Source organism: Molossus molossus, unplaced genomic scaffold (assembly GCF_014108415.1).
Source record: "Molossus molossus isolate mMolMol1 unplaced genomic scaffold, mMolMol1.p scaffold_m16_p_7, whole genome shotgun sequence".
NCBI lineage: Eukaryota > Metazoa > Chordata > Mammalia > Chiroptera > Molossidae > Molossus > Molossus molossus.
This window is the reverse complement of record NW_023425401.1, coordinates 104,188,169-104,201,273: the sequence shown is the minus strand read 5'-3', so window position 1 is coordinate 104,201,273 and position 13,105 is coordinate 104,188,169. Positions and strand designations below refer to the sequence as shown.

The following is a 13,105-nucleotide window of genomic DNA, read 5'->3' as shown; positions in this document are numbered from 1 at the left end:
AGATCAATCACCGGCCCTGGCCGGTTTGGCTCAGCGGTGAGAGCATCGGCCTGCGGTCCAGAGAGACCCGGGTTCGGTTCCCGCTAAGGGCACGTATCTCAGTTGCAGTTTGTCCCCGGCCCTGGTTGGCTTGTGCGGGTGGCAGCCACTTGATGTGTCCCTTTCATGTTGATGTCTCTCTCTCTCTCTCTCTCTTCCTCTCTCCCACTCTATCTGAACAAAAACGAAAAAAGAAAAGAAAAAAAAATCAATCACTAGGTAGCAGCGGTTTTCTTTTCTTTTCTTTTTTTTTTTTTTTGATCCTCACTTGAAGACATTTTTCCATTGATTTTTAGATAGAGTGAAAGGGAGGGGGAGGGGAGAGAGAGAGAAACATTGATGTAAGAAAGACATTGATTGGTTGCCTCTACATGACCCTGACTGGGGCCAGGGATCAAACCTGCAACCCAGGTATGTGCCATTGACCAGGAATCAAACCCATGACCCTTCAGTCCAAGGGCTGATGCTCTAACCATTGAGCCAAACCAGCCAGGACAATTTTACTTTCTATGGCCCATTATATCATCTTCATCTCTGTCTCTTCTGCTCTGCCCAGTTCAGTCTCTCATCATCTGGCATCACTACAAGGACAGTAATCTTCTTGTTCGTCTTGGATCGAACCTGTTAATCCACAGGCCAGTCCTGCACACACAGGTTAAAGGGACCGGATCACCATGCAAAGCTGGCCACGTCACTTCCTTGTTCAGAATCCTCCCATGGCTCCCTTCACTCGTGAGAACATTTCCCAAAGTCAGGTGCATGAGATGCTATGAGCCCCTTGAGAAGGTCCTTGCAAAAGGGGTTCTGCGGGGTTGCCAGGTGGGAGTGGGGGTGGGGAGTCTGGGTGAAAAAGGACAAGGGATTAACAAGTACATATCGGCAGTTACAACATAGCCACAGGGACGTAAAGCACAGCATAGAGAATATAGTCATTAATATTGTAATAACTACATACGGTGGCAGGTGGGTACTAGACTTAGCGGGGGACCACTTTATAAGTTAAATAAATGTCTAGCCACTATGCGGTACACCTGAAATTAATATAATAATAAATTTCATTGATAATTGAAAAAGAAAAGAGTTAAAAAGAAAAGTAAATTTTAAAAAAGGAGGGTTCTATGGGAAATACTGAATTCGAGCCACATTTTCGATAATTCGCAAAGCACGTCAGCATATCAAACATTCTGGTAACTTTTCCAGTTTAAATAACACAGCCTTTTCCCACTTATGTGACCTCAGGACCCTTTTGGCATGTTCCATCCATTAACACTGCGAACACTGTGTTCTGTAAAGACACGTTTGGGCAAATTCTAGCCTAGAGAAAAAACAAAGTCTACTTTCTTTTTTTTTTTTTTTTTTATCCTCACCTGAGGACATTTTTTCCATTTTTTGTTCAGATAGAGCAGGAAGGAGAGAGAGGAAGAGAGAGAGAGAGAAACATTGATGTGAAGGGACACATCGAGTGGCTGCCACCTGCACGACCAACCAGGGCCGGGGACAAACTGCAACTGAGATATGTGCCCTTAGCGGGAACCGAACACGGGTCTCTCTGGACCGCAGGCTGACGCTCCAACCGCTGAGCCAAACCGGCCAGGGCCAAAGTCTACTTTCTTATGCAAGGCCTACGAGGACTTTCATGAGTCAGCCTCCATTTACCTGTGCAGACTCCTTTCCTGATATCCCCTCCCCCACCCTGCATCTTCTAGCCGTACTCATGGACTGTCATTGTAGCCCCCAGAGCTTTGCAATGCGGTTTTCTGTCCAGCAGACCCTGCCTGCGCTGTCTTCCTTGACTGTCAGGTCAAACACTATGTCTTTTGTAAAGCTCCATTGCCAACTCCCACGCCTACCCAGGCAGCTTAGCAGAAGGTTCCCACTGCACATGCCCAGGCTGCCATGGAGACACTTCTGTGAGTGACAGCCAGCTTGCCTGCCTGTCCACCCTTTCAAGGTGAGCTCCCTGAGAGCACAGGATTCAGCACAGGGCCCAGAGGGCAGCACGGAGCACACATAATGGAAGCAAAAAGATGCCTGTCATTTCGGTAGACTGTTGACGTCACTCTCTTCATTGGTCTAAGCCTGTGAGGAATTAACAGTTGACTAGATACGTTACCTCAATACTGATTTTTCTTGCAGTTAGTCTGTGTTCATGAAATAAAACCAGTCAAGTGATGTTCCCTGCAAGTCCATGTGACACTTGTCATTTAACACCAACATTCTGAAAGCGGCATCCTAACTTTCCAATGCCTAACATTTTCTCGTGCGTGTCAAGAGCAATGTTTTGTTTGTTTGTTTCTGTGGGCGTCGAACCATGTTTACCTGTAACTTTCCATGGTCTTTCCTACCCTCTACACAGGGCGAGAAACACCTTCCCCCTTCATCCCAGACATTCCAATTTTAGGCAGAAAATTAAATTCTCTCTCTTTTTTAAAATTTTAGAATATCATTTTTTTTTCCTTTATTGATTTTTTTAGAGAGAGAGAAGAAGGGAGAGGGAAAGGAGAGAAAGACAGAAACATTGATGAGAGAGAACATCAATTGGCCGCCTCCTGCATGCCCCCCACTGGGGATCGGGCCCACAACCTGGGCATGTGCCCTGACCGTCAAACCAGAGACCTCTTGGTGCATGGGTCGATGCTCAACCACTGAGCCACACCAGCCAGATAAGATTCTCTTTACTTTAAAAGAATCTAAGTAAAAAAAATTTTTTTACTTGTCTAAAAATGTTTAGCTTTTTCTGGACTTGTGAGGGGAAGGAGTAAATAAAGGTGAAATGGGAATAGATGTTAAGTGGGAAATGTAATGCGTGTAGAAATTCCAACACACTACCCTTCATGGATGGGGACCAATGACTCTAATGACAAGCGCCGACGACAGAAGGGCAAGCAGGGTGCCCGCTGAGGTGTTCGCTGACCTCACCTCCTTACACGGCGCACACTGGCACAGCGTCAGAACGAGGGAACATGCTGCATTTTCATTAACTCTGAATGCTCATCCCTGTATCCTTCCTGGGCCAAGCCGTTTCAGCTACCGGAAGACTCCTCTACAAAAGGGCTCATCCCATGTTCGTAATTGAAAAGACACCTCTAACCGCTGGTGCGTCTAAGAAGCACATGCTTTTCCTGCAATTTTGTGTCTCCAATTGTCAACTGGGTGTCCTTTCTGCCACCGATGGATCCAATGACTGGTCGATATAATCCCTGTTCTGTGGGTCTGGTTACAACGGATATTGATGAGTAAACGAACACATACAACTGCTTTCTCTGACCATGCCTACTGGTGAGTCACCCAGGACAAGGACAGTAACCTGCTCCGTCCCCTATGATCTCGGCCTCATACGGCCTTTGGCAGAAATGCGCGGGGAGTGCTGAGAAGCTTGCCTGCACACGGTCAGTGCTCACTAGTGTGCTGTTCTAGTCACACCCTTGTTTTAACCGGTAATGCTCATACTTGGGGATGCTGACAACTGCTTGGGGAGGAAGGTCAGGCAAGGGGACTGGAGAGAAGGGGCAAAGCACTTGCCTCCAAGCGGGGTCCCAAAGCAGCAGCCGACTCCCACGGCGCAGCCCACCGTCAGCATGTCGGTGTAATAGTATGGCTGCTACTAGGGGAGAGACGGACGAGAGAGGGAGGGGGGGTGAAGAGGGAGGGCAGAGAGAGGAAAGGAGGGGCTTCAGTCCCAGGGAATCACAGTGGGCCCACTGCCCCCTCCAATTCCCAGGCCAAGACAGGAAGAGTGACCTCATAGCACAGGAAATGAAATAAAAGTTGGCAAACATATGGAGAGCAGGTAAGCCAATAAATGATCACCAGCATGAGGCTGGAGATGGGGACAATCGGGAGAGGAATGTCAATAGCGGGAGCGACAGGAAAGGGCTCCGGACGAACTGCACTACCGATCAAGCTTGCATGACACAGACGTCAGCCTCAGCAGCTCTCCGGTAGAAGAGTGTGGGTACCTGGAGAGCAGGGTAGAGGCCCACCCACCAGTCTCTTCAACGAGCACCCTCTTCCACCCCAAAGCTGTGGCAGCCACCCACACCCCCTTCCAAGTCACGCTCAGGAAACTGGGGGGAGGGGAGACTGGGACTTGCCTCAGACAGTAGCTGCAAAGCAGCCTCCCACGCCCACTGTGCAGGCCGACACCACGAGATCAAGCTGTCTGCAACAGAGAGCACGCAGGACCAGCAGGCCAGAGGGCTGGGGTACGAGAGCAGTCTTAAGAGAGAAGGGGTGGGGAACCGGGGGACAGGGCAGCACAGGAGGGAATCAGGGAGGGGAACTGACATGGGGTGTGGACTGCCAGGGTAGCAGAGGAGTGGGCTCCAATGCAGGGGTGCAGAGCAAGAAAGGGGGGACATTACTGGACAGACACAGGCCAAACAGAGGCGTCAGGTGGCAAGGAGAGCAGTGGGGGTGTGTGGAGAACAGGGGAGCATGGATTAGCGCCATGCCCCTTTCAGCATTGAGGCCAGCCCGGAGCAAAGCCAGACCTCCTGACACCCTGCGCACGCACAGCCCTACCTCGTTCGACTTTCTCAACCTTACCTCGTATACCCCGGAGAATACAGACATAAACTTGCTGAGGACGGCAGCACAGATGCTGGCGATGTGGACAAAAGGGCCCTGGGAGAGACGGAGGGGAGAGGTCAGGAGCAGGGTTCCGGTGGGAGGCTTTGCAGCATTCCCGGCTCCAGCAGTCATTGCTCCAGGCACTGTCCTCGGTGCTGGAAACACGAGTGGGTAACGCAAGCTCTGCCCCATTGGAGCTTTATCCCAGAGAGGAAGGGAGGTACCACACCACCATTTATCATTTTAGAAACTTCTAGCCCAGCCGGTGTGGCCCAATGGTTGAGCGTCAACCCATGCACCAAGAGGTCGCCAGTTCGATTCCCGGTCTGGGCACGTGCCCAGGTCGTGGGCCCGATCCCCAGTGAGGGGCATACAGGAGGCGGCCAATCGATGTTCTCTCTTATCCATGTTTCTATGTCTCTTTCCCTCTCCCCTCCTCTCTCTCTAAAATCAATAAAGGACAAAAAATAAAAAGAGACTTCTAAAGGCTAGGAAGAAACTGAGGGAGGGCAAGGGTACGAGAGGCAGGACAGATGAGGTGGGATGGCGAACGTGGTTCGAGAAAGTGCCAGGGACAGTCACAGATGAGTAGTGCCTTATTGAAACGAGGGCGCGGGCCATGTGGGCGTCAGGAGGGAGAAAGCTCCAGGCTGAGGGCCCAGCAAGTGCAGGAGCCCAGAGACAGGAGCACGTTTGCACAGTTGAGGGCCAGGAAGGAGGCCTTGTCACCCCAAACCAGTGAGTGCAGAGCAGCCTGGCAGCATAGAAGAGAGACGGGGGGAGCCAGGTCACCACAGGCCTCCGAGGCCCAGAGGGACGTTCGGACTGTATGTTAAGAATAAAAAGCTATTAGAAGCTCTTGAGCAGAGGTCAGACATTACGGATTCCACTTTGAAAAGAGGACTCTGGCTGCTGTGTGGATGACTGTCGCAGGACAAGAATGCGCTTGAGTATAACCTTGAAAAGAGCACAGCCTGTCTCTAGGTCTCAGATTTTGCAAATTAAAACAAGGGCATTGGTCTGGAGTGTCTCTAAGGCAGTGGTCTTCAGCTGGGGAGGATGCCCCCACCCCCTGCCCCAGGGGACATCTGACAATGTCTACAGGCATTCTGGTTGTCACAACTGGAGGCTGCTACTGACATCCAGGGGGCAGAGCCCAGGGGTGCTGCTAAACATCCCACCATGCACAGAACCAATATTAGGAGGCCCAAAACGTCAACAGTGCCCAGGTTGGGAGGTGGCTCTAAGCTCTGATGCTTGTTATTCTGCCCCAGGACAAGCCTTTCCCATGTATTTCCCCTCCCCCATTCCCCTTGGTCCCCTGGTCCTGCCTCTTGTCCTTGTGCCTGTGTCCATGTCTGCTCCTAGGGCCACCCTCTGCCCAGCTCACGCTTCAGTGACTGCCACCTACCTCCTTCCCCACAGGAATGCCACTGCCCAGCCCGGCAGTCAGGGCCACAACCTTGGCCACGAAGGCCTTGATGGTGAGATACTCCTTCAGGATGACCCCGCGAAGTATTGTCTTCATCTCAGGGATCCCAGAGCCTACAAGGGTTACAACACGACTGCGAGCAGGTTCGAGCGGGAGGTTAAAGGGAGATGAACATCCAGACCGAGGACACGGGGCGGGGGTGGGGCAGGGAGGGGGCTGTGGGGGTCAACAGGCCCAGGTGGGGCGCAGGTGGGGCGGAAGGGTCAACGGGACGAGACACGGGAGGCTGGGGGAGGGGGGGAGTGCTCACCAACAGCCTGGGGAGAGATGAGGTGGCAAAAGAGGGCGCTGAAGAGGATGAGCAGCAGCGGGAAGGTGACCCACACCAGGAACTGCAGCGGCAGGCTGGGCTGCACCTGGCGGTAGGTCCACTTGTAGGCTGCGGAGACACAGGAGACACGGCCTGCGCTCAGGCCCCGCGCACGCGAGGTCGCCGCCCACCCGCCGCGCAGGACCCGGTGCCAGGGGCCCGCCCTCACGGGTTCTCCCGCTGAACCTCGGGAGATGCTACTCTTTTCATCTGACGCATGCGTGGGAAACCCGAGGGGCTGGAGATGCCCTGTCCGGTTCCAGCTCCCACCACTCGTAGGAGGTGGAGTCCCTGCTGCAAACTACACTGGAGCTGGGATGGCGGCCAAGGTGTCAGTGGCCACAGGGATGACCAGCCACCTCGGTTTGCCCGGAACTGAGGGGCTCCTGGGTTCCAGGATGTCTGGTGCCCCAATCGGGGAGCGTCCTGGGAAAACTGGGGTGAGGATTAGAGAGGCATCCCCAGCTTGGCTGGTGGCAGGTGGTGGGGGGCAGTGGAAATGGATCCGGGTCTGTCTGGTCTGGTCTAGGCCTGACCTCTGTGCAAAGACCCCTCTGCAAACACCCCAGCTCGTCCTAGGTGGAAACTCTAGACACATTCACGGCTCGGGGCAGGCCGAGGGGACGGGCCAGGTGGAACTTACCCTGAAGGGTTTTGGCGCTAACATAGTCCATGCACCAGCTAACCAGAGCCATAAGCAGTCCCAGGAGCACCAGAAAGATCCAGTCTTCCCCCAACTTCCTCCTCATCACGCGTCCCAGGCGGTAGATGCAATCTAGGGAGAGAATGGGGCCAAGAAGCCTGGTAACCAGTCACTGCCCAGGCATGTGACTGAGGACAGGAGGTCTCCTCTCTAGGTCTCATCCACTTAGGGGCTTGTCTGTGCGTCTCATTCACCCAGTTTCTCTTCACCTCTCTGCCAGGTGCTGCCCTGCCGCGTCCAAAGGCACTGAAGTCCAGTGCCCTACTGGGCTCTTGGATTCTTTTCTGAAACTCATTTCTTGGGGCTGGGTGGGAGGGAAAGTGGGGAACGAGGCAAGTGAGAAGGAAGAGGGGAGAGATGCCTCTCAATAGTGGGAGGAAGGCTTTGGGGTGAACATGGGGAGAGGAAGGATGGGGTGTATGTAGTGGGACATCTGAGCTATCCTCCTAAGCCCTGTCCCTCCTTCTAGTCCAGATTCTTGGATTCCTTGGGCCGCATCACCTTGACATTTAGAATAGTGGTCCTCATCTGTGCTGTCCATGGTCACACTGGAGCCCATCTTCTCGGGCATCTCCACGTCCTGCTCCTTGTGTGCGAATTGCTCTCTGTGATGGCCGTAAATCTGGACAGAGGGAGAATGGGAGATGCCTGTCTTGCAAGAGTCCAAAGGAGTAGAGGGAAGCAGATAGAGCCACAGAAACAAACAGCCTTTTAAAATCCTGGCCGTTGAGGGCCTCATGCAGGGTACTCTGTGGTTCTCCCGGCCCTCCACTCCCCACTGCCCTCCACACCTTTCCTGCTCTGTACCCTTGTCTGTTCATCCTCGCCCTTCCTCCGTCCATGCTCACCCTGGTTGATGGCAGCCTCCCTCAAGGAGGCCAATTTCTACTCTGAGGTGCAGATAGAAGAACTGTGCATGTGTGTCCATTAGAAGTTTTCTGTGTCGCTCTGCTTATTGTGTCTCAGCCTGTCTCTTCGATGTCCCCAGACACCTCACCCCCTGACGTCCCTCCTAGGAGTCCTGACATGGACGGGATGAGGACAGACCAGCAGGTGACTCGGCTGCACTGTGCCTTAGTGTGTGCAGCCTTACCGAAGGGCCCTCAGATGCTCCCCCAAGCTTAGAGAAAGCGCACCCCTCCCTCCTCGGATTTGTAAGCACAAACAGAAACCAGCTCGGAGGAGGCAAGTCAATCCACTGCTTCCCAGAGCAGGGAACTAGATGCTCCTCAAAATGTGAACAGGGTGAGGGAGGGCCCCTCTGCTTTCTTCCCCAGGTAGCCTGCCCTGCCCCGCTGCACCGAGGCCCTCCCTCTGGGGCCCGGGTCAGGCCGGGCCATGTTCTGCTGCTTCTGGGAGCGCCTGTGTGGAAGAGATCTGATTTCACAGTGTGCGCAGCGGGGCTGAAGCCGGAGTAGTGGGCAGGCACGCACTAACTGCCCTGCTCACGGCCGTTCCACCTACGGGAGTGAGGTCAGTGATCGAAGGAGGTGGCGTTTCCATCCACACCCCACCTGGACACAGCGGGAGGACACTACTTCCAGTGGCCCTCAGTGACGCCCTTCCACAGGCTCTCGCTCCCTGGTCCCAGGCTGGTGGAGATGAGGAAGAGGGGTGCTCCATTCCAAGCCCCAGAAACACGCAAGGAGCCAGATCCGTGCCAGCTGGTTCAGGGCTAAGCACCACAGCAGAGCAGCGGTGGGCGGACCTGGGCCTGGTGGCCCTGTGTGGGGGTGCTGTGTGCGGGCGAGGGTGTGAGGGAACTGCAGGCGCTAGGCATGGCTCCCCGGCAGTCACTGGTGTAGCTTATGTAAGCATGATCTGCTCATGCATGTGTGGCTTTGCCGTCCCCATAGGATTCGAGAGATCTGCTGGGAAAGGTTATGTAAAAGGACTTGTGTGCACTGAGCTGGGCCCGGCCCTCCGCAGAATCATCATATTTTGAACACATTGCCAGGTCATTTTTAAGTTAAAAAAAAGTAACACTGCTCCTTCTTTTTGCCCAATTCCTAATTCCCCCCCACCTGTCACACCTGTGACTCTTCCCACCCGCCACCCCTCCCCTGAAGACTTTACCTGTGTAGGGTGGGCGTTGGGACGGGACCCTGCATCCCTCGGGGGCCTGTGCTGGAGGCCCCCATTTTCTGAGGGCAGTCCGTAGCTGGTGCAGTGTTCAAAGGGCATGTACTGGTACTGGGGGGCACTACCCCACCAGTTTTGTTCGCCCCCACGCCGCTGGGACTCAGATGGCTTCATGCTCCCTCCCCCACCAGGCCTGGGCCTGCTTGCCCCTGTTCAACCCCCAGGACAGCTCCTTAAGCCTGTCCTCTTGCCTGTCCCCAAGGCGTCTGGGGCAGCATGCCCACCCCCAGCTATTTATAGCCATCTCTCCATCACATGACCCCCCCCACTGCCACATCTGATCTGCTTGGGGTCGAAGCAGGTGTGAGAGCCGTGTGGGGGAGGGGCTGGGGTGAGAACCTGAGGGACAGCCCCCCAGGGAATTCCCTCCGCAGGGCAGCAGCACTGGCCCCTTCCTTAGTGGCCAGGAGGCTTCCAGCCCCAAGCCACTGGTCCCTCTATAAATACCGCCCAGACCAGGATGGAAAACTACTTAGCATGCGCTCAAACCTGTGGCTCCCAGGGCGTGTTAAACCTACACCACCCGAGTCCCGCCTCTCCTGCCGAGTGTGGGAGGCCAGGCTGCAGTACTGGGTGGAGGGGTTCCAAGGTGTGGGAACACTGGAGGGTAACTCACCTTGGGGAGCAGCTGCTGCCTCTCTGCCATCTTCCCTGCTCCGCCTCTTCCCACGGTTTAGTCCTCCTCTGAAGGACCACCTCTCCCAACCCATCCAGTGTACAGTTTTTCCCTCCAGGCCTGCCTTTTCTGCCAGGGGCTTCTACTAATGCTTTCGTGCCCTCCCGAGACCCCACCTCATCCGTTCCCACTGGGTGTGGGGCGCCGTGGGGAGCAGGGTGATAGCCTTGGCGTCTGGGGTTTCTCCCACTTCCCAGACTGAGAAGTGTCAGCCCCACCAGCAGCCTGGAGATGGGACTTCCGTGTGGATGGAGGAGCGCCCACCTGTCTAGCTAGTCAGGTGAGATAACCGGGGGACGGGATGTGGGCCACAGGCCGGGAGACGCAGAGGAGGGGCAGTGAGTACTTCTCACGAAAGCCCACAAATAAATACAAACAGTGATGGGAAGTGTTCTACTACTCTTCCCCTTTTGGGGCCAATATATCGTTTTTGGCCAAGGACAAACTATCGGGCATCACTTTTTTTCCCTTTTCTTTTGCCAATTTTCCTACTACACTCTTGTCTGTGAACTCCTCACTATAAAAGAAAAGTTGTAAATACAGCCGATGTGCAGTCTAGGGTCCATCACCAAGTGAGGTCTGTCCCAGGAGCACTAAACATCTGGTCTACAGCTAACATCTGGTCTACAAGTAAATTTGGATCTAGGCTACATGGATGTGTCTAAAGCAGGTGGGATGATGTACCTTTTCTAATGTAAATCCTCCAAGCCCCGAGGCCTATAATTCACCCGCAAAGATAAACGTGCCCATTTGAGGGACTGAGGTTCTGTGATATCTACCATGACTGCAGGCAGAAAGTGAGGAGAGAGTTCTGAGGGGTTGGTACGAGATGGAAGGAATATTCTCTTAAAGAAAATATAGTGCCTAAGTGAAATTGATTTATTTGGAGCAGGGGGTTTTTCAGAAACAGGCAAGATTTTTAACTGTTTGTAGACTACGGCTCTCCTGAAGGTAGCCAGTTTTTGTAGGGTCTTGATAACCCCAAGATACACATACCTAAGCCCATTTCTATTTCTTCACTATTCCGGATAAAGTCAGGGCCTGGTCATGGGTCCCGAGGCCTGGAGGCAGAGATTGGCGGGACTGGGGAAGCCCTCACACTTGACCAAGCCAAACAGAAACACCAGCTGCAATTCTGAAAACCAGATTCTGAAATGGGGGGGGTGTCAAGGAAATTTGGGGGGAGGGCTAGTGCAGAATGTGAGAGGAATAACCTTGAGTCTATGATTATGAACAGTTAAGATCTCATGGGTTATCTTTGTGCAAAAGAACAAGAGAATAAAATGTAGACCGTGCCCACCCCCACCCCACCCCGTCATGGGTACAGTGCTTAGTTCTTATTTGGATGGCCAAAGATGGATTTCTAGGGAGTCCTGTGAAAAGCTCCTAAACTTGGGAACAAATTCACAAGCATACATGTATTCTATAAGCTATGTATATACTATATAAGATACATATTCTTCTGAGATTTTAAATAGAGTTTCTTAAGGTCCATGCTACTAAAAGGTTAAAACCTATAGGTTTATGGAATTGCTATTTGAAGGTTCTCAAAAGTGACCAAATGGTAGTCATTTCTCCTCTAGTCCTTGGTGGACCTTGCCTCCCAGATCCTTTCAAAACCCGTGCTTCCTTCCCACGCCCTGCGCGAGGCCCTCCTGAGTGCACTGGACAGGTCTCTTTCTCCCTCTTCTGGTTTTTCAACCATGATGCACTTTCTTCCTATTCTCTCCCTAACTGGGGCTGAGATGGAATAATACCGTCTTTGGTCTCAGGTTTAGTCTCCCAGCTCAGTGGGAAAAATCTATAGCCCCCCACAAAGTGAGGAGGGAGAAAATCTCACTCTAGGAAAAATGTCACAGGTGAATATTTTTAGTTAAAGGCGCACCCTGAAGGTGACAGACCATTTCACATGCTGGCTTCAGTGTCCTCAGAAAGGCAGTGACTTGGAGGACGATGGAGAGAAAAGAATGCATGCAAAACAGTTACCATGGTGGTCCTAGCAGGGTGGCTCAGTTGGTTGGAGCGTTGTTTCATGCACCAAAAGGTTGGGGGTTCAATTCTAGTCAGGGCACATACCGAGGTTTCGATCCCTGCTCAGGGTATATATGGGAGGCAACCAATTGATGTTTCTCTCCCACATCGATGTTTCTTTCTCTCTCTCTCAAGTCAATAAAAACATATCCTCGGGTGGGGATTAAAAATAAGTTACCATAGTGTTTGGTCCCCGTAAGTACTGAATACGAATTCGTGTTATTCCACAGCTCCTTTGGTGAGACAGTGAACGTGTTAACACCCCACGCTTCACCGTACGGCGCACAGCGCAACCTCGGTTCTCACGCCGAATTCATTCCCAGGGCTGTTTGAGAAGCAATCTGTTGGAAAACCGAGTCATTTTTGCCCCATTAGAAATCGTGTAAATTGAATTAATCCGTTCCAGACCCCTCAATGATTCCATTTTGACCTTTCTTACAAGGAGTATGGGTCTGACGTACTGTTTCATCTGTGAGGAATACTTTTTCTTGAATTTGTTTCATCTGTGAAGGAATACTTTTTCTTGAATTCATCCAACCACCCCCACTAGCCTTACGCGCATCACATTCAGCGCTCGGTCCAGGTTTCAGGAAGGCAGTATGGGGTACCTTTGTGTTTTCACTCATCTTCGCCTCTGAAATGCTGTCACTGGCCAACTGCTTTCTGCCTGCCTGCGATCCATGTGTTGAGCTCTGGCATACCCTCAGCAACATCAGCACACTTGATGGCCTCTGTGTGTTTTAAAATTGTGCTGTCCATTTTATCAGGAGCAAAAGCAAAAAGCAAAACCACAACTCACTGCGGGGTAAACCGACTCCCATTCTCTCCTTTGTGGCCTGAGATGCATTTTGTCATCGGGTTGTCAGGTTGAGAACCGAAGTTTTGTTCGCACGTGGAGATTTTTTCACCCTGACCAACATGGTCGAGAACCAAGCTGTTTTGAGATGGGAGATGTTCGTGAACCGAGGTTTGACTGTATTTCATCCTCATAGGGACCTTTGAAGGTAAGAAACAATTTTTCTCATTCTTTAGCTCTGGGAGGCTGATGATCTGTGGGGTTAAGTACCTTAGCCAAGGTCGCTAGTATCTTAAAGGGCTGAGCCAGCATTCAGATCTGTGATTTCAAGTCCAAGCCCTTCA

At 52.6% G+C, this 13,105-nt stretch overlaps 1 protein-coding gene across 1 annotated transcript in view; it reads right to left on the bottom strand.

The window, feature by feature from the left end:
- Positions 1-9,372, bottom strand: part of CLCN1 (chloride voltage-gated channel 1) — a 28,864-nt gene extending 19,492 nt beyond the window's left edge. Inside the window, exons 1-7 of the mRNA XM_036246574.1 lie at positions 9,193-9,372; positions 7,618-7,738; positions 7,057-7,188; positions 6,354-6,482; positions 6,023-6,156; positions 4,588-4,665; positions 3,562-3,640 (exon numbers count right to left, since the gene is read on the bottom strand). Of these exons, the coding sequence (XP_036102467.1) occupies positions 3,562-3,640; positions 4,588-4,665; positions 6,023-6,156; positions 6,354-6,482; positions 7,057-7,188; positions 7,618-7,738; positions 9,193-9,372 (853 nt within the window). The remainder of the gene's footprint in view (positions 1-3,561; positions 3,641-4,587; positions 4,666-6,022; positions 6,157-6,353; positions 6,483-7,056; positions 7,189-7,617; positions 7,739-9,192) is intronic.
- Positions 9,373-13,105: the final 3,733 nt, after the last annotated feature.